Below are 23875 nucleotides of genomic sequence, written 5' to 3'. Positions count from 1 at the left end.
AGATCCTATATCTGGTATGGATGTATGTAATTAACCAGTCGAATGTAATAAAATGATCCATTTCAATGATTTGTGTTTTTTCATTACAAGTACAGCCCCATGTTCTGACGTGTACTATTGCCTCATGAAAAAACAATGTTGTCAAAGGTTTTTGTTCCAAACAGTTCTGGTTCTTTACTAATGAGTGCACAAACTCAAAAAATGTCAAACCAAAATTTTCCAAACAATAATTTCAAACAAAAAAGTTTACAAACAAAAATTTCGAACAAAAATCTTTGGAACAAAATTTTGAAAAAAAATTTTGAAACGAAAAAACTTGGAAAGGAAAAAATTTCAAACAAAAAATTTCAAACGAATAAAATTCAAACAAAATTTTGAAACGAAAAAAAATTCAAACAAAATTTTGAAACAAAAAATTTCAAAAAAATTTGGAAACGAAAAATTTCAAACAAAAAATTTTAAACTAAATTTAAAACGAAAAAAAATTTAAAAATTTCAAACGAAAAATTTTTAAACAAAAAATTTTGAAACAAAAGTTGTCAAAAAAATTCAAACAAAATTCTGAAACAAAAAATTAAAACAAACATTTGAAAGCAAGAATTTTCAAACAAAAAAAAATTTCAGACTAAAAATTTTACGTTTCACGGTTAAAAGGGAACATAAACATATAAAGGTAATAAACCTCTGTACATACCCATATAATTTGCTAAATACTTATCAAAGGGGTCAATAACCTCCGAAATTTGATTTTTGGTAGTTCTTTACCCATGAAAGGGAACGATGTGGACCATCCAAATTTATAGTGGTACATATTGAAGTCCTGTACTATGATACCAAATGCTTATATTAAACAATTTCTAAAACCGAGTGGATGAGCCAAGATACCCCTCCCAAATTTTTAAAGGGTGCGTCAATGTACCCATGTCTTATGATAGGAAATGAACCCATATACATGATCATATAACCATATAAGGTAATAGAACCTCATCAAAGGGGAGAAATTGGGCCAAAAACCAAACGTATGGTACAACATATTGCTTATGTTTATATTTTAGCAATTTTTACCCATGAAAGGGAACAAGATGAACCACCCAAATTTATCATGATCCATGTTGAGGCATATACTATGATACCGAATCCCCTCCCGGGGTGCATCAATGTATCCATGTCTTATAATAGGAAATGGACCAATATATACATGACCATATAACCATATAATTTAATAGGACCTCATCCAAGGGGATAAATTGAGCCAAAACCAAACACGTGGTTGTACTAAAATTTGGCAATTTCGTACCCATGAAAGGAAACGAGGTGAACCACCCAAATTTATACTAATCTATATTAGGGTCCTATATTATAATACCAAACATGTAAAAGGGGCAATTTCCAAAATTAAAGGGGTGGGCCAAAGTACTCCTCCCAAAAAATTTAAACGGGTGCACAAATGTACCTATGTCTTATGATAGGAAATGAATCCCCATACATGACCATATAACGATATAAGGTAATAGGACCTCATCCAATTAATAAATTAGGTAAAAAACGAAACACGTGGTACAACGTATTGCTTACGTTTATATTTTGGCAATTTTGTACCCCTAAAGGGGAACGAGGTTATAGTAACATATTTTAGGGTCCTATACTATTATATCAAATGTTTAAATTGGGCAATTTCCAAAATTTAAGGGGTGGGCCAAGGTACCCCTCCCAAATTTTTCAAGGGGTGCATTAATATACCCATGTTTTATGAAAGGTAATGAACCCTTGTATACGCCCATATAACCATATAGGATAATAACACCTCATCAAAGGCAATAAATTAGGTCAAAAGACCAAACACATGGTTGTACTAAAATTTGGTAATTTTGTACCCATGAAAGGGAACGAGGTGGACCACCCAAATTTATAGTGATACATACTAGGGTTCTATACTATTATACCAAATGTTTAAATTGGGCAATTTCTAAAAATGAAGGGGTGGGCCAAGGTACCCCTCCCAAATTTTTAAAGGGGTGCACCAATATACCCATGTCTTATGAAAGGAAATAGACTCCTGTATACGCTCATGTAAACATATAAGGTAATAGGACCTCATCCAAGGGGATAACTTAGGTCAAAACCAAACACGTGGTACTACGTATTGCTTACGTTTATATTTTGGCAATTTTGTACCCCTAAAAGGGAACGAGGTGGACCATCCAAATTTATCATAATACATATTAGGGTCCTATACTATAATACCCAATGTTTAAATTGGGCAATTTCCAAAATTTAAGGGGGTGGGCCAAGGTACTACTCCCAAATTTTTCAAGGGGTGCATTAATATACCCATGTCTTATGAAAGGTAATGGACCCCTGTATACGCCCATATAACTATATAAGGTAATAACACCTCATCAAAGGGGATAAATTAGGTCAAAAAAACCCGAAATTTCAAATTTTGGCAATTTTTTACCCATGAAAGGGAACGACATAGATCCCCAATACTGATCGAGGTACATACTATGGTCCTAGGCTACCATACCAAATTTTTAGATTTGGCAATTTCCAAAATTTAAGGGGGGTGGTCCTAGGTACCCCTGCCAAAACTTAGGGGGTGGGCCAAGGTACCCCTGCCAAAATTTAGAGGGGGTAGTCCTAAGTACCCCTAGGTCATTGACCCCGGGGCCAGGGACTATGGGTCCTGAGGCAGGTACCGAGGGGCCAAAAGTGTCCTCAGGTGACGCAATTACTACTACATGTGTCCATACGCGAGGGAGCGGGCCTACTAAAAATTAAAATACTAAAGCCGCTCCTGGCTTGCAGCCCTTAACAAAAGTGATATCGTTCGAATTGGTGATTTTAATGTATCAATAGATTGGATTGGCTCTAGGACGGCCTAGGTAATTGCCGTCCATCATCTTATGGAGAATTTAATGTAGATTTTTTTGTAATAACATATTTTGCTCTAAAATGCTTTCCATTGGAGATGTTTACAAAAAAATTAATTTGCACCTTTATACCCTATGAAGAACTGATTTTTCAAGTCTTTTGTGAGAAAATATCCCTGTACAATATGGAAAAGGTTATGGTTTCTCAGTTCACAGTATTTTTCTCACAAAAGACTTGAAAAATCAGTTCTTCATAGGGTATAAAGGTGCTCGGGTACCCTATGTGAGAGCATCTCCATAAAGTATGCTCATAATTGTAATTTGTGTAATTACTAAAACACCACGTTAAATTTAAGTTACAAATATGCATAATTGATATTATTATGAATATTTATTCAAAAGTAGTTTACCTAAAGCAAAGAAGAGACTTACTAAAAAGTAGGTACAAAGTTGATAACACAAATAAGCCATTAGTAATACAAGTAAACATTTTCAGTAACTCATAATTTTCCACCTTAAAACAAATCTGAAATCGGATTTATTTCCTGTTGGTAACTTTTTGGCGGTAAATCATCCGCAATGGAATGATGTCCATCCTTCAGCCAAGAGATAACTAGCTCCTCTACTTTGAGCTTGTCTAGCGGTGGGCCATTAACATTGATGAGCAACAAGTTAGACAATGTTTGAGCACTTATTAATCTATTTCTAATATCAGTCATCTGTAAATTCATAAGGGAAAATCCCCGTTCGCACTCTGTCGTGGAAATTGATAATACTTCTACCCGATTTCTGCAACTTCTCATCGACAATCTACTTGTTAGACTTAAGTCTGATAACGATTTTTCTCGGTCAGTTTTGAAATACTCAGCAAGAAGTATCGTCTCTCTATCAACGTACAACATCTTTTCCATATCGACCATGTCAGTTGGCAATGTCGACCCATGTAGAACAGAAACTTCATCTACCATGCCTTTGATAGGGAATCTTGTGAATAAATTATCAATTAAAGCCTGATAAACTGATGATTTCTTATTTATTTATAAATTTAATTTTTGTAATTACACATGAAGGTTTGATACCATTACCAAGTTCCCTCCCTCGTCTAGAAAGCGAAAGGGAACGAGGTTTCTGGAAAGTATTCAGAGGTGAATGGGAATTTCCCTCCTTCTTCCCCTTCAATTACCTCACTGCTGTTTGCCATGTGCCAAATTACGATGAATTTCAATTAAATTACCATAGTATAATTATTTCCTTGTTGAATTATCAATACTTTTCAGTGGAAAAAAGGATGAAATTTCAAAGTTCCAAGTGAAAGTAAGTAGACCAACGTAAAGGGGGGAAAAGTGTAAAATTTTCCATACAATTATGCGTACAATCCAAACTTCAAATTTCCGTGTAATTAAGCTTACAGTAAAAATTTGATGTCTATTTTTCTCACAACTTTATGGGTTGATTGCCCTGTGCTGTAAGCGCTCCATATAATAAACATAAGCTTCAGCAATTATTATAGCAGAAAGCAATGGATATATGAAGCCAAGCACTGTTATTTTTTGTTTCTCATTTTTTTCTTAAATAACATCGATCGTTTTCGATCATTTTTACAAACCAACTCACTACCAATTTTCCATATATAGAAAGTGCCCCCCTCCACATAAAGGAGAATTTTAAAAATGCTAGGGCACATTCTGTTTATTTTCAATAAAGAGTTAATACACTGAATTTCAGCTCCGTAAGTTTAACGGCTTGCGAGATACTCATATTTTTTCGCAAAAATTCGGATCCTCACTACCTCCTTAGGATATTATGCATTATAATAAAAGCAATATAACATGCCAATTTGGATTAAGGCCGAACTATATACCAAAAGTAATTTCATTTGACTTTGCAATTTGACCGTGATGATCAGGCACACATAGTTACATTCAATTTTTTATAAATAATTTATATATTACAGTGATTCAAAAATGTATTTTTTCCAGTAGTTAGCTCTAAAAGCCCACAGGTCTCGAAAGCCAAGTTGTAGTGTAAGTCCTATTGCTATTATTACTATTTAAAATATCAATATCCAAAAGTGTCCGAAGTTCTTTTTTCACTTGGTTAGATATACTCACCTCAGGTAAGTAGACAGAAACAAATGAAAAAAAAAAGGGAAATCAAGGTCTTGAAAGTAAAACGGAGACAAATTTACCAGTCATCAGAAGATACTCTCTACAATGCAGTGAGCAGAGAGGGTCGGTAGATCATACTCAGTCGGTGGGTCGCAGTGGGTCACGGTGGGTGGTGGGTCACAGTGGGTCATGGTGGGTGGTGGGTCGCAGTGGGTCATGGTGGGTGGTGGGTCACATGCTGTTGACCCACGACCCACTGACCCACTCAGAAAACTTGACCCACTTGACCCACTGACCCACCGACCCACTGACCCACTCCATCTCTGCTTACGCCAATCGAACATTTGTCCTTACTTAACAAACGCAAGTACAGATCGTTACGATGGGGTAATTAGGGGGCGCACGTAAAATTCGTATTTAGGTTCTAACTAGTGCTGTTGAATTTTTGTGACATTTGCGGTTTTCGGTTTTTGAGAAAACCGGTTTTCAGAAAACCGAAAACCGCGAAAGCGCTTTTCAAAACCGAAGCCGCCCGAAACCGTGTTTGCGGTTTTATAAACGAAACCCTATTTATCCTTTTCAAAGCAGAAACAATGTTTGATGTTTTTAATTGCACCTTTTAACAATTGTGAAAGCATCTATCGATCGAGACAATTGTATTGATTTATGTCTGTGTTTCAACTTTTTTTATTTGCTCCAAGACTATTATGGTAATATATGCTGCACTGTGCGAAAGGGATAGTTCGATGGTTGTACAAGTCACAGCTAAATTAGGGTTGCAATATTTTAAAATCAGAAAAGTGGGGAGTTCTAAACCGTAAATACTGATGTGGGCTTGTGTGTTACAAATACTGACCTGGGATCCTTCGCACTTTTTTTTCTTAGTTACTTCTTTGATGACACTTCCAATGTACTTTTCGGCTGCAGGGAAGCAAACTGGACCCCACATGATTTTTATCTATTTTGTAAAGTAGAGCACGAGGAACACGAATCTGAAAGAATTTTGACATTCCGACTTCCCGAACTCGAGATACTAGAACTTATACAGTAGTTTTACATAGTATGTATAAAATTAACGAAGAAAGTTCTGTCGCTTTTTGACCTACCACCTTAGAGCATCGATATGTCACCTAAGACCAGGGGTGTAGCCAGCAGGTTTCTGTGGGAGGGGCCCGTCGCGTTTGAAGGGGGGCCAGCTACAATCTAAAAAAAAATGTGTTGCGGCTAGTGTTTTTGAAGCCTGAAAAAAACTGGAAAATTTTGGTTTCCTTCCGGGAAACTAAAAACACTGTTTTTAGCTTCTTATATTATTATTATTATTATTATTATTATTATTATTATTATTATTACTACTAATAATAATAATAATTTCATAATTTATATTACAGATAATTTGTATTATGTTTAACCAAGATCTACTGCCCCCGACCAAACATTATACCTTTATGCATAACTATTTCAATACACAGAACCGATCTATAAAGGTAAACAAGAAAGTTCTATCGCTTTCTCACCCACCACCTCCGAACATTCATATGTCACCTAACACGTATCTGGAAGATCAAGAATAGATCGACAACCTTCTGCAAACATTCTGGAAGGCCATTTATTCCATCGCGGTAGAGGTTGGTGTTCCGTGAAGCGAAGAAGGTATCAAGTACATTTCGCACCTCTACTTGGGATTTGAGCTGGCATCCTTTAAGGTGATTGTCCAAGGAAGGGAACAGATGATAATCGGACGGTGCAATGTCCAGGGAGTATGGCGGATGTAATAGTGTTTCCTATCCAAGGCGTAAAATGGTGTCCCGGGTCATCCTAGCCACGAGGGGCTTAGCGTTGTCCTGTAACATAAGGACCCCTTTGGGATTCAGAAGTGCTGGCTCCAGAGTTTTGAGTTTCTCTTGAACACGGCTCAACTGCTGACTACACAGTTGGATTGATGCGATGACCAGCTGGTAGCAGTTCCCGATGCACGATGCCGCGAGCAGTTCATCAACACATAGGAGGACTTTCTTCTGGTGTAGTGCTGGTTTCGGCTGTCTTGGAAACGTTCATGGGATGCTAACCAATTATGACGGCGCCGTGGAACTTCGTACAGGACCCATTTCTCATCACATGGCAATACCTTGTCCAGAAATGGCTCCTTCCTCAGACGAGACAGCAAAGAAACACAGGTGTCTGCTTGCGTTGCCTTTTGACCCGGAGTCAAGTTATGTGGGACCCATCGACCCAACTTCTAGTGTTTCCTCAGTTGATGAAGGTGCTCCTGAATGGTTTCGCCACTCACACTGAATTGTCCCCATGCCGTAAGCGTCGGTGGACCACAAATGGGCAATTAGCGACATCTCGCCAAACATTGGCGGCGCCGCAGCGATGATCCCCGGTGGCCCCTCTACCGTTTTGAAAATTATGTCACCAGCGGCAGAGATGCGACAAAACGCCAATGAACCACAAAATTACTCCCCCAAAATGTTAAATCGGTTATATGTGTGATTTAGCTACATTAAGGTGAGTCTAAAAAACACTTTTAAAAAGTACCAAAAAATTATCCCGAAGGGGACTCAAAGCACCAACCTTATGATTACTAGGCAAGTGTTCTTCCTACTTCGCTACGAAGGCGATGAAGGAAACGTCGCTTGTAAAGGGATAAATCGTTAAGATCTTTTTAATTAGGTCAATCAGAGTGCTCCTTTAACCGTGTATATTCAACGATAACTGTTTGGAATTAGATAAAATGTGTTCGCCATGTAATTTGTAACAAAATGACGCGTGTCTATTTACTTTGTTTCATAGTTCTCGCATACTCACTTTCTAATGATCGACGACAGTTGTCATCTAAATTCATACAATTATCGCACTTCTCAAGATTTTTCATTTCATGATGTTGAGGCAGAGGTTAGTCTTGACCCTCGGAGCTCACTTTAGGAACAATTCATCAGGAAAAAATAATATATAATAATAACCGCATGCACATGACTGGCGATAGTTCGTGTTGGTCCCTTCACGATTCTCCGCGAAGAATCTAAGAAGTGCGGACCAAAACGAAGTTTTCGCTGGTCGCTGCTACGCGGTGGTAACTTCAACACTCCGACGCGAGATATATGTTTCGACTCGACAAAATCCGGCCGCCAGTGAAGGCCAATTATCGCAGACCTCCGCAAAAAGCGAAAGAACTTCCTTGGTTACTTTTATACATAAGACTGATTTTCTTTGAAATTGCACTTAATTTATTTAAGATTTTCTAAAAAAAAATGTTTATTTATTATTCGTGACTAAAAAGACATAATTATTTTATTAACAGCTATATCTCACTTCCTGTTTTACACAAAATAGCATTTAAAAAAGCGAATGAAATCCAAACTGAAAAACTGAATAAAAACGTTGCTTTTCACCAAATTTTCCATCTGATAAAAAGTTGTCTTGAAACACTAATTACAGCAGATAAATAATGTAATGTACTTACGATTTAGTTTAGTACCATTATTTTATGATAGAATTTATAGTACCTTGTCAAAACGTTTGTCTTCAAACTGTCAAATACAAATCGCCGTAAATTGTGTAATCTGCTGTCACAAAAAGAATACTATACTATTTTCGGATCGCTATAAGGAAGAAATACCATACTATTTTATGATCGGTATGGTAAAATACTATTTTTCCATACTATTTTACCGTAAATTATTAATTATATGTAAACTTTGTTATTTTTAAATGACTGAAGCGAAGTAATCTCACGATGATGTTTTAACATCTGGTCATTAGGGGGGCCAGGAAATTATTTGGGGGGCCTAGCCCCGATGCCCCCCCCGTAGCTACACCCCTGCCTAAGACGTACCTGGAAGATCAAAAATAGTACCCGTCAGTATCAACGACCTTCTGAAAACGTTCGGGATGGGCATGGATTCCTTCGCGGTAGAACTTGGTTTGCCGTGAAGCGAAGAAGGTATCAAGTGCATTTTGCACCTTTACTACGGAATTGAACTGGAGTTCTCTAAGGTGAGTGTCCAAGGAATGGTTCAGGTGATAATCGGACGGTGCAATGTCCAGGGAGTATGGCGGTTGCAATAGTGTTTCCCATTCAAGGCGTAGGATGGTGTCCCGGGTCACTCTAGTCATGTGGGGCTTAGCGTTGTCTCGTAACGGGAGAACCCCTTAGCGATTGAGAAGTGCTGGCTCCAGGGTTTTGAGTTTTTCTTGAACACGGCTCAACTGCTAACAGTAGACAGTTGCATTAATGTTCTGCTCTGACCAGCCGGTAGCAGTTCCCGATGCACGATGTTGCGAGCAGTCTACCAAACACACAGCAGGACTTTCTGCTGCATTACTGGTTTCAGCTGTTTTGGAACCAGTTCATGGGATTTTAACCAATGATGACGACGCCATGGAGCTTCTCATCACATGTCAACATCCTGTCCAGAAATGGCTCCTTCCTCAGACGAGACAGCAAAGAAACACAGGTGTCTGCTCGCTAGCCTTCTGGCCCAGAGTTAATTCATGTGGGACCAATAGACTCAAATTGTAGTGCTTCCCAAGTTGATGGAGGGGCTGCCGGATGGTTTCTCCACTCACATTGAATGTTAGCCCCAGTTCCTCACAGGTCTCTCCACTGTTCGCCTCAATTGCTACCTGAAGATCTTCATTTTGTACATGTGTTCGTCTTCCGGCACGTGGTGCGTCTTTCGTGAGTGTTTTGTCACCGTCCTTAAACTTTCTAAACCACCCTTGCACTGTCTGCGTAATCACGACACCCTCACGAAAGGCCTGAGATATCTTCCGCCCCACTGCAGTGGCGTTTGATCCAAGTTTGAAGTCGTACAGCATACACGCCCTTATGACGTTCTGTGGAGGTTCCATATTCACTATGTCCTTACACAAGTTCACGTTGTAACTGAACTGCCACAAGGAGGTAGAATGTTGGATATACCCACACCAACATCTGACCTTCGCCTTTTCTCCATTCGCATTCAACTCACGGTGTGAGGATCAATTGAACACAGACCTCCACAAAAAGCGACAGAACTTTCTTGGTTACCTTTATATATCTCACAGGACATAATATGTTTCGTATAGAGAATATATCTATATTAAACTTAGTTTTAATATCTCGTGTTCCGGAAGTCGGAATGTCAAAACTCCTTCAGATTCGTGTTCCTTGTGGTCTAGTTTACAAAATATATAAAAATCAGGTGGGGTCCACTTTGCTTTCCTGCAGCCTACTTTTCAAACGAAACTGAGTTTTCCAGAGTGTACATTTTGCTTCAAACTGAGTTCTGCCCTGGCTAACATACGTAAATTCGCTTCTATAAGAGTCGTTAAAGTTACACTTGAAATTGTCGTTCGGCATTCTTGTAGCTTATGAAGACATGAATAATTCAAGCATAGAGCTCATTCGTGGCTAAGCGGTTAGCATACGCGCCTTTGGTGTGGGAGACCCGGGTTCGATTCCCGACGGGAGCTCATGTGGTTCGGATTCCACGTTAATCAGTAGGTCCACGTCTCATATAGCCTCGCTGCTGAACGTGACGTAAAACTCATAATCAACTCAATAATAATCAATAATTCAAGCATGTTTGTCACAACATCTACACAAGAATATTCATTCGTATAGAACCTCCAATACATTACATTAAAAACACATGAACTACACAAAGAAAACTATTGTGCATTAGAGCAGATCTCTTATTAGCAAATGGCCCTACACCCGCGCACTGCTCAGATAGCTCACAGCCTAAGCCTGAGCGCGAGTCCAAATTTAATTCAATCGCGATTAAGATTGTCAGAGGTGTAGCGGTTTACGTTGAATATACCAACACTTTATCCACTAAGTCGTCTTAGATTTTTCTCCAATCCCAAAAAGCGGGTGGTTTTTCGTGATTAAGATAGCGAGGGACGAATATAGAACCTGACAATCGGGTGGTACCCGCAAAAATCGGGTAATATGACAACACTAAGCTAAATAGAAAATAAGGTATATCCCTATTTAAGATCACTACACCTGCAACTCATGAAATCCAATTTGAAATCTCATCCACTTAGACTGAGATCTTTTATATTATCATTACTCTTTCACCTTGTTTCTAAATAGTACTGCCACTCTTTCTTTTGTTAACAAAAAAACACCACCTCCCTTTCTTAAAAAAAAAGAAAAGAAAAAGAATTTAGATCGCAATACACAATTTTATTGTTGATTTCTTGCCACTCCGATAAATGTGAATGTTGTGGTTTTGCATGTGTTGACTGGTTTCTTATCGCAAGTCCCAGACACCTGCAATAGTTCATACGTGAAGGGAACACCGGTCATATTTTATTCTATATCTTTTTACTTCCCAATAACGATAGCAGTGCCTCTTTGTGAGAAACTGCAACTTATTTTTTTTATTCTGCCAATTGTAAAAGAATACTAAACAAGACTTTCCCTACACATTAAGACATTTTAAGAAAAAATATTTCACCTCTGCAAATTTTGAGCATATTTTCCCTACGCCGGGGGAAATTTCCCTCCATCTGGCAACTATGAGCTGAAGATGGGAAAGATTCTTTGCTGTTTTCTCGTCGTTACTTGATATTAGTGCTGTCGAATTTTTGTGACTTCTGCAGTTTTCGGTTTTTGAGAAAACCGGTTTTCAAAACCAAACCGCAAATGCGGTTTTAAAACCGAAACCGCAAAAGCGGTTTTCAAAGCCGAAACCAGGGGTGCCCACAAGGGGGGGCTATGACGCAAACTGCGTCATTGAAATATTTGGGGGGTTAAAATCTATATAAATATGTTTGATGAGGGGGGGTAAAATTAATCGAAAAGAAGATTTTTTCATGGAAGAACACCTACGGATAGACAATTGGGGGGGTGCGTCATAGACATAAGGGGGGGGGCACCACTGCCGAAACAAACCGATTTCGACAGCATTAGTTCTAACCCTTGATTTTTCTAGTTTTTCCCTACTTTTCTGTTTATCGTAATATATTTTTGGTAATTAAAAACTTTATTCCTTAAATATCGCCATTATACTTGCAGGATATATTAGTGGTGTACCAATGTTTAATTTAAGATAGTTTGCGTCTGTCTGGTAGCAGTGTTGCCAGCTACAGAAAATTTTAATTCCAGATTTTAGGGGGAAATTTTGGAAAAATTATCTGTTTTGTCTCTATTATTTCCCTCTTGTTGGATATATCGGAACAAACGTACTAGTATCTGGAAGTCTCGTCTTTGCTCTACACAACGCACTATAGAAAATTTCAATAGGATAATTAGGGGAAGTACAATTGAGGTTTACAGTAGACCTTGTTCTCTAATTGGAAAGATAACTCTGATTTTTTTAAAGGTAGAATGAGCTATTTTTTATTAACATGCTTACTTTATTAGATATCGTCACAATACTTGTAGGATATATCAGAGGGATACCAAAGCTTATTTTAAGATAGTTTGTGTGTGTCTGATAGTAGTGTTGCCAGCTACAGAAAATTTTAATTCCAGATTTTAGGGGCAAATTTTGGAAAAAAATTCCCTTTTTTATTTCTATTATTTCCTTCTTGTTGGCTACATTCGAACAAACGTACCAGTGTCTAACAGCCTCATCCTTAGCCTACACAGCGCACCACAAAAAGTTTCACTAGAATAATTAGGGGAAGTACAGTTGAGGTTTATAACAAACCATTTTCTGGAAATGGTAAGAAAATGGTGAATTTCTGAGGTAGAATGAGTTTTTTTTTAATTTCATGCTTTCTTTGTTATATATCGCCATGATACTTGTAGGATATATTCTTGGAGTACTACGGTTTATTTTCAGATAGTTTTCGTCCGTCTGATGACAACGTTTCTAGCCAAAACAATTAATTCCCGCTATTAGGTGAAAAATTCGGAAAATTTTCCTTTTCCCCTCTATTATTACCCTCTTACTGGCTACATTGAAACAAACGCATCACTACCTGAAAGCTTCCTCTTTGCCCTACAGAACGCATCATAAAAAGTTTCAATAGGATAATTAGAGAAGCTGTAGCCCCGGCATATTTGATTTTTGCTTCTGAGGAGTAAAAAGTGTCAAAATTTCATGTGTATGACAATTTTTTCTTTCCCTCTTTGAATGGAAGCCAGCGACTTCAGGATTTCACTGTACCTTGTCAACACACCAAAGATTTGTTTAGGTGACTTGAACCCATATAGCAGCAGTGGTGCTAGATACAAAAAATTTTGAAATTCGGTTAGGGAGTTTTTTGTAAATTTTCACCCCCTATATTTCCCTCAATAATTTCCCACCCGTCGGCAACAATGCAATGCAACTTACACCAAAAAATAGCCACTTCTATTTTCTAAAAAACAAGGCCTTAACCATATCAACGAATGAATAGTTTTTGAGCAATAAGTCACTAACTGGAAATGTAGGAAAACGCCAAAAATGACCTGGGGCCGAAAGGAATAACCACACAATTTTGCTTGTATAGGTACAAAGAAACAAACGATTTGTAAGTTACGAGGGCTTCGACTCAAGTTCTGTTGATTATTTCAATAATCTGCAACATAAATCAATAAATAATAGTTGCCAGAAAAAACAGACATTTGAAAAAAAAACATGAAAAAGAACGATGTTTTTATTGAAAAAAACTTCACAGAAAAAAACGTTTTTTTTTTACAACACTACCCCTTTATGATACTCCTTGCCGATTTTTTTTTTTATCAAGACGTCTTTCACTTGTGTCTGTAAAGGGACATGTACATATATTGTGAGGAATGAGAAGGAGATTTATGCTCATATGCGAATGATGCGCTGTGTAGAGAGCGCAGGTTCAGCTAGTACTTACCGAAAAAATCAAACATATATGCATCACCACCTCAACCTGATCGAAGCTGATAAAGCGGATATACACCCAGGGGACCATGACATACTCAATGAGATAACCCACAGAGAACTAACTGAGATACTCAAAAGGAAACGATGCACTTCCTCAGGCCCAGAGAATGTGCACTGCCATACACAAAGAAATCACCTGAAGCTTTTACCCACAAACTCACAGAACTCTACAATGTAAACTCGAGAACATTTCAGCACGCTGACTGTTAAATCAAAAAGGTCATTCCACCATAAGATAACTTACCGAAAAATTCAAACACGTAATACAGCACCACCTCCTAAAATTGCTATAACTACTAATCCCAGTATACACTTACATATAGTTCACCCTTCATTATCACTAATAGAGTGGATAATAGCTCCTTCAAATCTCCTGCTGGTCAAATAAAATCTTAAACGAATAGAATAACAGTTAAACCCGTAGAAAAAAATAAGAGGAAAAAGCTTACTATGTTAATCAAAACTAGGGAAGAAACTTCTTAAGTTAAATCTTTAGAATAAAATACTGCTAAAAATGGTATACCATACAGTGCTAAATTAGCTACATTCAAACATGATAAAGTAAGGAGTATTTGTGTCACAAGTGCTCCTATTCTACGAATATCCTGAGTATCTCCTACACCATTAATAATTGCTAAAACGCATAAAAAAGTAATACCTTAAATAAACCATGATAAGTAAGTGGGAAAAGGCTAGCATCAGGAATCCTATTGATAAAATTATCATAAGACCAAGTTGACTCAAAGTAGATAGGGCAATGATTTTCTTTAAATCATACTCATAATTAGCAACGATACCAGCTATAAAGCAAATATACACTCAGGGGACCATGACATACTGCTCAATGGGATAACACACAGAGAGCTACGGTAACTGAGGCACTCAAAAGGAAAAGATGCACTGCTCCAGGCTCAGACAGGACCACTGCCATACACAAAGAAATCACCTGAAAATTTTACCCACAAACTCACAGAACTCTACAATCCAAGCTTGAGAACGGGATACATATCTCCATCCTGGAAACAAGCACTAATCAATTTTTATTCTCAAACCTGGAAAACTTTTCAACCAATCGAAGAATTACAAACCCATCATTTTTGCAGCTACATTCTCCAAGCAAATGGGGAAAATATGGTAAACGGGATACATGAATGTATGAAGGGTAGTGGACAACTGAACAAAAATCAAGCAGGCTTCAGACCTACGTACACCATACAACACATCATCAGAATATACAGTGACGCACAAATTGCTATCAAAATGAAACATAAATGAGAAAGGCCCTTTGTTTGACTTAAGCAATACCGGCTACAATCATCAGGTGCATTTATTTTTTCTTACTACAGAGAGAAAGCCGACTGAAATTCAACGAAAAAATATCGAACGCAATCCCCATCCAAAGGCCGCACCTATGGCAAACTCAGCAGAATACTTATCTTGTCAGATATGGTATGAGAGTTATTCATAAGCCTTCAGCCAACATCAGGTTATTACTCAAATCAGTGAAAGACGATCTTCACTTGAGCACTCCTTGTATATCGTAATTTATTTAAAGTACACTCTTTTAAAAATATTTGCCTTTGTTGTAAACGTGAAATCACAAATAACCGTAAATCAAAGGTTTGAAAGCTAAGGTTATAGGTTAGAGCTCGGTCGCTCTTAATTGGTACTGTAGCATTTTAATATATATATATATATGATTTTATCAAAAGCAATCATGGAGCTATTTCAGATTAAAAATATATGCATGATAAAGCAAAGTGGCCTCAACTCAATTACAACTTAAATATTAGATTTTTAAAAAATCCAAGTGCAAAAATGTTTATATATTCTATTAACCGTAAGTTGGTGCAACTCTGCTGTAATTTTCTGGAAATTGTAGGTGTTACAACATTGATAGCAACTGATTTTATATATATTTATACATTTATTTATTACTGGTTGAATATACCCATGCTTCGCATGGGGGCTGTATTTGGAAGTCAACGCCTGTGGGAGTATCACCATTGATCTCAGCGACCGCGAAAACTATGGATTTGATACTAATATCGGTCATTTTGGACTATTTTTTTTCATGTCTCGGTATTCCCCCCTCCGCTGACTCCCGGCCCGGAGCCGAATAGTAAAAATTTGGAAGTTAATGCCATCGGAGTTTCACCATTGATTTAGTGACCGCGAAAACTATGAATTCGACACTAATATCGGTCATTTTCTACTACTTTTACATGTCCCGGTAAACGCCCCCTGAGAACCCCCTAGTTCGAATTTTGATAAAAACGTTTAACTCTGGTTCGGAGCCTGGACCAAGATATTCGTGACTAAAATTTGGTAACTCTCGGTCAATTTGTCTGGTTCTCAAGCTGGTTCCGGTAAACGCCCCCTTGAGACCCCCTGGTTTGAAATTTGAAAAAAGGACCTCGTCGTGATCTGGGGCCTGGGCCAAGGTACCCCTGACCAAAATTTGGTAACTCTCGGTCCACTCGTCTGGTCCTCAGGCCGCACACAGACAGACAAACTCACAAACGAAGTCTTTATTTTATTTAATATATTAGATTAAATGTAAAAAGTATTTTAGATTTTTTTTTCCTAATTTACTTTCTTCGAGAATTCCTTGGCCTCAGTCCTTCTGCATCCTGTAAAGTTTTAAAAGTAATACAGTAAGTGCAGACACTAAATCAATTTATTTAAACTAAATCACAGTAATGTTTTTAGCATAGTTTGAGATTAAGAATTTAAATATGCTGCATCCAAATTATACATGCCATACCACTTTCTCCAGAAACAAAGCTAAAAACTATTATTTAATCACCACCACCAGCATCTCTGAAATAAGATTTCTTAGGTATTCAATCAATTCTAGTAAGAGTATTTAAATTAACAATTTGAAAACAAGGCTGACTTTTTATCGACAGGTGGCAATCCTTTGCAAACGTGTGTTGAAAACACGGGTAGAATCAAGCATGTTATAAAATAGAAGATCTGCCCATACAACAAAATCGTGAAGCCATACGTCACAGCTTCGCTACACCTACACTGCCCACTCCGCGCCACTAAGATTGTAATGTTTTGAGCCAACAGTCATGGCTGAAATGAGAGTAGCCAATCAGTCGTGCCGGCTCGACGATGCTCTGTTGTTTTCTGGCTTCATTGAGTTCATATGATGAAGATACGTATGAGCAGATGCTCTATTTTATAACATCCTTGGGTAGAATATCTCATGAGTAAATGATACCAAATGCATTGACCTTGAATGACATTGACAAGTGTGGGTTTAAGTACACGTAAAACTGAGTTATCATGACAACTGACGCTTGTTCATTCTGTGCTCATTCGTGCGGACAGTGAAGGATGAGAATAAATTGAAGACTGGATGCAGTAAGAACTATGAGAAAAATGAATTTGGCGGATGCGGAGAATATTCACGATGACCGAAACACCACACATCGAATGCCTTCTGAAAAGTTCAAAATGAAGAAGAAAGCTGTGAGGTAACGCATAACATTTAGTGATAAAGAAAAATCTAGCAGAAATAGAAGTTTTACGTTACCTCAGCTAGTGGAAGTGGGTTGAAAGTAAGAAATAATATTCTGAGAACAAAGCAAGCTGAAAAAGATTTATTTTTGTGGCATGAACAATCAATGAAAAATGTCTTTTCTATATTATCAACTGCATGGGCGGCGATTAGGGGGGCAGTTGCCCCCCCCACTTTTCTGAAATGGCCTATTAATGTATATAGTTTCAACCAGGGAAATTTGTATATTAACATTGATATACAAATATTCAGATCATGTCTTGCCTCCCCACTTTTAACGTCCAATCGCCGCCACTGATCAACTGCATACAACTCTGGCTGATCTCTACCACGTTATGCAAGATAGGCAGAAGTATATACAGTAGTGCACTCTGTATATCTCTCTGGGGGCGTCCGAAGATAGTTTAGAGTACAAAATGCAAATAAGTTACGTATCTGCCCTTGAAATTTCACTTGTTGTGCTCCTCAAATACGTTTTAATTAATTTTAGTTTCGAAAAGCTTCGTTCAACTGAAGCTGTAGAAACAAGAAATACAGCAAGTATTTTTAATAGTATGCTTATATTTAAGAAAATATTATCATCGCATTCGTAGAATGCGGCGAGAACCCTTCCAAGTTTTTCTTCTGATTTCCACTTTTGTCTCCATAAATCCCTCTCTCCCAAAAGTACTTCATCGTAAGAGTCAGTCAAGTCGTCTCTATAGAATTCAAATGCTTGTCGAACTTTATCAAATGGCACAACACAGTTAGTTTGTTCAGGGTGGATTGATTTAAATCAGTCTGATTTAAATCACGATTTAAATCAAGATTTAAATCACTTGATTTTTTAAATAAAAATCGTTGATTTAAATCAAATTCCGAAATAAAATAATTTAAAGTGAAAATAAGTAAAATCCCGTTTCTGTTCTGTTATTTCGGTTATGGAATAATTACATGGCAAGTCTTCAAAATTCAGAAAGATTGCTGGATGCTTATGCCAACACTATTCATGAACTGACAAATCGCAACTCTTAAAAAATGTAATAAATTTAGAAAACATGAGCCATGGAAACAATTGCAAAGTGCCAGTTGGAATCTTAAAACATGCGGTGAAAATTAGGAGTGTTACCAATTTGAAAGATCGAATAATGGACGTTTCGTGCACATTAGAAGAGTCATAAATTCATACTAGTTAACTATAGAAAAAAACTAAGCATACCATTGGCTTTTGGGGAAAATTTACTGTTAAAATTTGGTGCCACATGCTATGGTTTTCAGTTTTCAAAACTTTACTTTAATTCAAAATGGCGGATTTCAACATGGCTGCCGTCAATGATACCCTTATCGTATCACTTCCCTCTAGGCATAATATGTATTACCGAAACCTTTGTCCACTTATTGTCATTAATACGCGGGTTAGAAGCGGAGGTAAGGGACTTATGCACATAGTAAGTATAAACAATTAATATGCCTCTAACTTTTCACCAAATGGGCGCATCTTAAAACTAACTTCACCATTGTCTTCCTGATTAAATTCTAGCCCGGAATTATGTATCATATTACCCTATTCCTATTTAAAAAACTTGACCTTGGCGGATTTCAAGATGGCTGCCGTCAAGGTCATACGTACAATGCGACTTCCCCCTAGGCCCTATAAATATCTACATGGTTGTTCTTTCATCAATACTCCGTTTACAAGGGGTAGTAAGGGTCTTCTGCAGTAATCTCTATTAACCACATCACAATCTTTAAAAATTATGAAAAAATAGAAAATATGCACCATAACAAAAATTTCTGTCATCACAAGTAATGAATACATGCCCTCTAGCAGCAATAAAAATTTCATTGAAATCGGAGCCGGACAATTGGGTGATGTCCCTTGTCAGAATCGGCATTTTGTGCCAAATCATGTATAACTTCTCTTGTCATTTTTACTTTTTCTAATGCACTACATAAATCGATGCCTTTCGTTTAAAGGTATTTTGAAAGATTGTAGGTCAGTCCCAACAATTTTGATGTGACAATCAGAGCTGGAATGAAGGACGGTGTTCCAATGCTATTTAAAATTAATAATGCTTTCTTCGAATGTTCACCAGATAGTTGGTTAACGCACTCAAGAGCTGAAACAATTGGTATAAGCATTTCTTTAAAAAGTAATACATCATCATGCCTATCACACCATCTCGTTTCACAGAGTGTTTTCATTCTTGTATTATCACAGTCTGGTTCCAATTTTTTAATTTTTAATTTTAAAATGGAGGTACGCTTTGCACTGGCTCGAAAAAATGAACACGTCTCTGATATTACGCCCATTGCATTTCGAACAGCCTGAACTTTAAACGTATCAGATATACACAAATTTAAGCAATGACTCACACAATGGATGTATATTGCTTTTGGAAAGGATTTCTTTAAAATAGTTTGGACACCTCTGAATTCGCCTCTCATGGTAGATGCTCCATCATAGCCTTGACCTCTCATATAGGTTAAATCAAGCCCGTGTTCTATGAGTTTTTCTTGCAATGTTCTCACTAAACCACGACCCGTGACATCGTTAACAGGCACAAAAGAAAGAAAGTCCTCTTTTATAGCAACAGGTTTGGATTCAGTAATATATCTGAGGCACAATGAAAATTGTTCAACTTGAGAAATGTTTGTTGTTTCGTCAGCTAACATTGTGTAAAAAGGGCTCTGACACACTCCTTCTATAATCTTCTTTTGAATAAGGCTCCCAAAAGACTCAATCAATGAATTTTGTATTCTTGGACTTGTGTACATTGAGTTTCTTGCACTGTTCTCGAGTTGTTCTCTGAGTAGTAGGTCACCTCTGTTAACCCGATATCTTAAAAGGCTGCGGAAATTTCCATCGTTATTCACAGGTGTGATGAGGGATATACGTCCTGCATCGGAATGTCCTCGTAGAGGAATGATTTGCATGCCACATAGTCTCACTGTCTCCACTATCCCATTCAACCTCAGCCGATTATCTTCAATAACTTTCTTCCTTTTTACATCTAGTACTTGGTCAATTGGTACTTTCTTCTTTTCTGCGAAGTCTAAAGAAGTTCTTTCAGTGAGAATTGCATCTTTATGGTACTTGCAGAGATTGATGATTTCTAAATGATTCTAAAGCTTTTTTTCAAACTATAAAAGGGCTTGGATATGAAGAGGCCAACTTTTTGATGAGAACCCTTACCAACGTTTCCTTTATCTAAAAAAAAAACAAAAAAAAACTTTTACAATACAATCCACTTTTTATCTTCGAGTAGGCAAGCCATTTATACTCGTCCAGCCATTTTCTTTGAAAATGACGCTTGAAACCCCTAGAATCTTCAGTCGGAAACTGCTAGCTCAAAGGTGGTGTCCAAAGATGCTTCAATTTGTCCAGTTTTTCCATATTGTTCAACGTTAATGAAATTTGATATATCGTTTACTGAAGAATGAACGTGTTCTCTGATTCCGATAGAAATTGAACAAGGCCCGTCATAAATGGGTGTATCACCAATCCTAGTAGCTTCTAATCTTGCGGAGAAGCTACATTCATCGTGAGGGAAGTCCATTGTGGAAGTGCCGGAATCATCACCAGCGAAGTCCGAACTTGTAGAAGTGCCAAGTTCATCACACGCAAAGTCTGATCTTGGAGAAATGACTGGTTCATCACACGCAAAGTCTGATTTTGAAGAAGTGCCAGCCAGTATTTCCCTTCTTGCGTGGAGTAAAATAAGCCAGGATTGTTATCTTCATCTGAAAAATAAAAAAATTAATATACAAGATAGACACATGAAGAAGTATCTCGAGACACTGATGTCAAAAATAAAATTTGATTCTAATAACGTACCTATAACATATTTATCGGATGTAAAAATCCATGGACGCCGCCATATAAGGGCAAGGCAATCTAAACTGGCCGTTCTGTATTTCTTACAAAATAGACTAATTCGTTAACAACTGAAATAGTATTTCACTAAATATTTTTTATGGTTTTAAAACTGCTTCACATCAACCATGGAAAACCATTAACACTTAACATAACTGTTATAATAACTAAATAGGGATATAACTAGGACTATGCACACGAAATAGTGTCACCAGTTCGCTTACCCACGCATTAAAAATTGACATAAAAACAAAATTATTCTGCACACAGTATACGGCATTTTCAATATCCTTCTTATGCTTCAAAAGCTAAACCCGCACTTAATCGATGACTAGCGCGCTAACTTTTGGTGCGTGTGGTCCTGGGTTTGATTCCGATAAGGGTACTTTGAATGCAATAGTTTGGAGTCCGCTTTATACTATAGCTCCCGTTCTTAATAGCCCAGCTGCTGACACAGGGCGTAAATCTTTCAACAAACAGTTAAAAGCTAAAACTTAAATAAAAGACTTCTGACCAGAGTAATACACTTTTATTTAAAAAAAAAAACTAAAATAATGTGCTACAGTTTCGACAACGATACGTTGTCGAAACTGTAACACATTATTTTAGTTTTTGTAATAAAAGTGTATTACTCTGGTCAGAAGTCTTTTATTTAAGTTTTCTGATAATTTCCAGAGTCATCTATATATATAAAAGAGAACGCACAAATCCTTTGTGAACTCATCACGCTAATACGGCTGAACCAATTTCTTTCATTTTGGGGGGGTTATTATGATTTGGACCCTAGATGGTTTTTATCATATCACTTTAATTTTTAATTACCAGTGTCTTGAGATAATTGACCATTCAAGTGTCCATACGTACAAATCCTTTGTTATTAGTTCATCATAGGTAAAAATAAACGTATTTATATGCAACCCGCATGACCATGTGACTCGGCGGGTTAACATAAATGACAGGCGCTATAATGTTAACATTTACTGCAATTTGAAAGCGAAAAAGTAAAAATTATCTAAGTAACAAAGTTTATTGCGTTCCGGGGTGACCGCAGCGAAGCGGGGCGGGTTAACATAAATGACAGGCGATATAATGTTAACATTTACTGCAATCTTCTATGGTTTTTATCATATCACTTGAAAGCGAAAAAGTAAAAATTATCTAAGTAACAACGTTTATTGCGTTCCGGGGTGACCGCAGCGAAGCGGGGTGAACGCTGCTAGTAATGAATAGAGTTAAAAGCTAAAACCTAATTGCATAGTGGACACAGCTAACTATCACTATTTCGAACAGAATCTTTCTGTTTGATTGAATTAACGTCCTATGTCAACAATGGGGCTATATAATACGGCACCTACAATTTAAAGTTGGACTCCAAACCACTGCGTTCCAAGAGTGCCCCCACCGGGAATGAAACCCTGGACAATGTGCACCAAAGATGCGCGTGCCAGCCACTACGCTAAGGGGAGGCAGGAGAATCTTTTTGAAAGTCTTGAAAAGGAAAGGAGACTAATGTTTTCTCTAAACAACACCTTAAAACTGAAAATAACGTTGTCTACACAATTAATTCATCAATTTACTTTTTTGCAACACCCTTTCGTTTATTTACCCAACCAAGGAGTAGTAAAATGCTAGTTGCATACGCGAAAGAGGCCGTTCATGTTTATATAGGTATAAAGTTAAATGTTGTTTAAAAGTAAAATATACAGATGTACTGTAATGACATTAGGGATGGCCGGATCCGGATCTCGGATCTGGGTCCAGATCTGGATCCGGATCTTGGATCTGGATTCGAAATTCGGGTCTGCATCCGAAATCCGGATCTAAGATCTTGATTCTTATTCAAACCCACATCCCACCCAAATTGTGATAAACTTGAATATCAAAAATTCACCGAAAGTAATTTCACGAAGTCCTGACAGTGAAGAAGAAAACAGAAAATTAAGACGGATATTGACAAGTCTATTTGTCTCCTTCATTCTACACTAAAGATTAAATGCTTGCCTTAGTAAAAAAATAATCTGATTTGACCCGGATGAGAATTCGAATGTCGAATCTAGGTCCACCCGGTTGCAGGACCGAGATGAAATACACACATATTTATATTTGAAACCGGAATACAAAACTCGAATATTTAAAATTCCTCAATACACCTATTTCATTGACAGTTAAGAAAACAAACAGTTAAGACAAGTATTGACTAGTGTTTACGTATATTTATCTTGCTCAGTCTGCTCTAAATATCAAATGTATACCTTACAATTAGATTTAATAATTATTTAGTAAATCACAATATGAATACCGAGAATAAACTGTGAATTTTAGTGCCCCTTATCTAGATTTGAAATTTCGGATTCATACATAGAATCAGGCTGAAAGATAAATATTTGAGATCTGGACACCGAAACAAGTGCTAGTACCAAGATCGTAGCCGTTTTACCTAGGTAATGCGAGCGGAAGGCGAGCACTAATTCCGCATGTACCGGTACTTTGGGGAACACGAGAAACTAAAAACAGATAAATATTCTTTTTCAGGGGCAAGTTGCGCTTTAACATGACTTTTCATGAGTGTTGTGTTCAAATACGAAAACTGTAATGGCGACTTGTTTGAAATAAATGCCTTTTCTTTTTTTAGTAATAAAGTTAGGTATTTTCACATTGAATAA

The 23875-nt window shown here is 37.3% G+C and overlaps 1 protein-coding gene across 1 annotated transcript; it reads right to left on the bottom strand.

Annotated features, from left to right (window-relative positions):
- Positions 1-19306: 19306 nt before the first annotated feature.
- On the bottom strand, positions 19307-20272 carry LOC145661638 (52 kDa repressor of the inhibitor of the protein kinase-like). Its single transcript, XM_081726961.1, has one exon. The coding sequence runs from the start codon at positions 20270-20272 to the stop codon at positions 19307-19309; it is 966 nt and encodes a 321-aa protein (XP_081583087.1).
- Positions 20273-23875: the final 3603 nt, after the last annotated feature.

The sequence above is a fragment of the Thermobia domestica genome, chromosome 10, assembly GCF_964235325.1.
Source record: "Thermobia domestica chromosome 10, izTheDome1.hap1.1, whole genome shotgun sequence".
In the NCBI taxonomy this organism is placed as follows: Eukaryota; Metazoa; Arthropoda; class Insecta; order Zygentoma; family Lepismatidae; genus Thermobia; species Thermobia domestica.
The sequence above is the reverse complement of the archived record's forward strand: the minus strand, read 5'-3'. Positions and strand labels throughout refer to the sequence as shown.

Coding starts and splice junctions, on each gene's coding strand:
- LOC145661638 (XM_081726961.1), bottom strand. CDS start 20,272: ATGCAAATCATTCCTCTACGAGGACATTCCGATGCAGGACGTATATCC.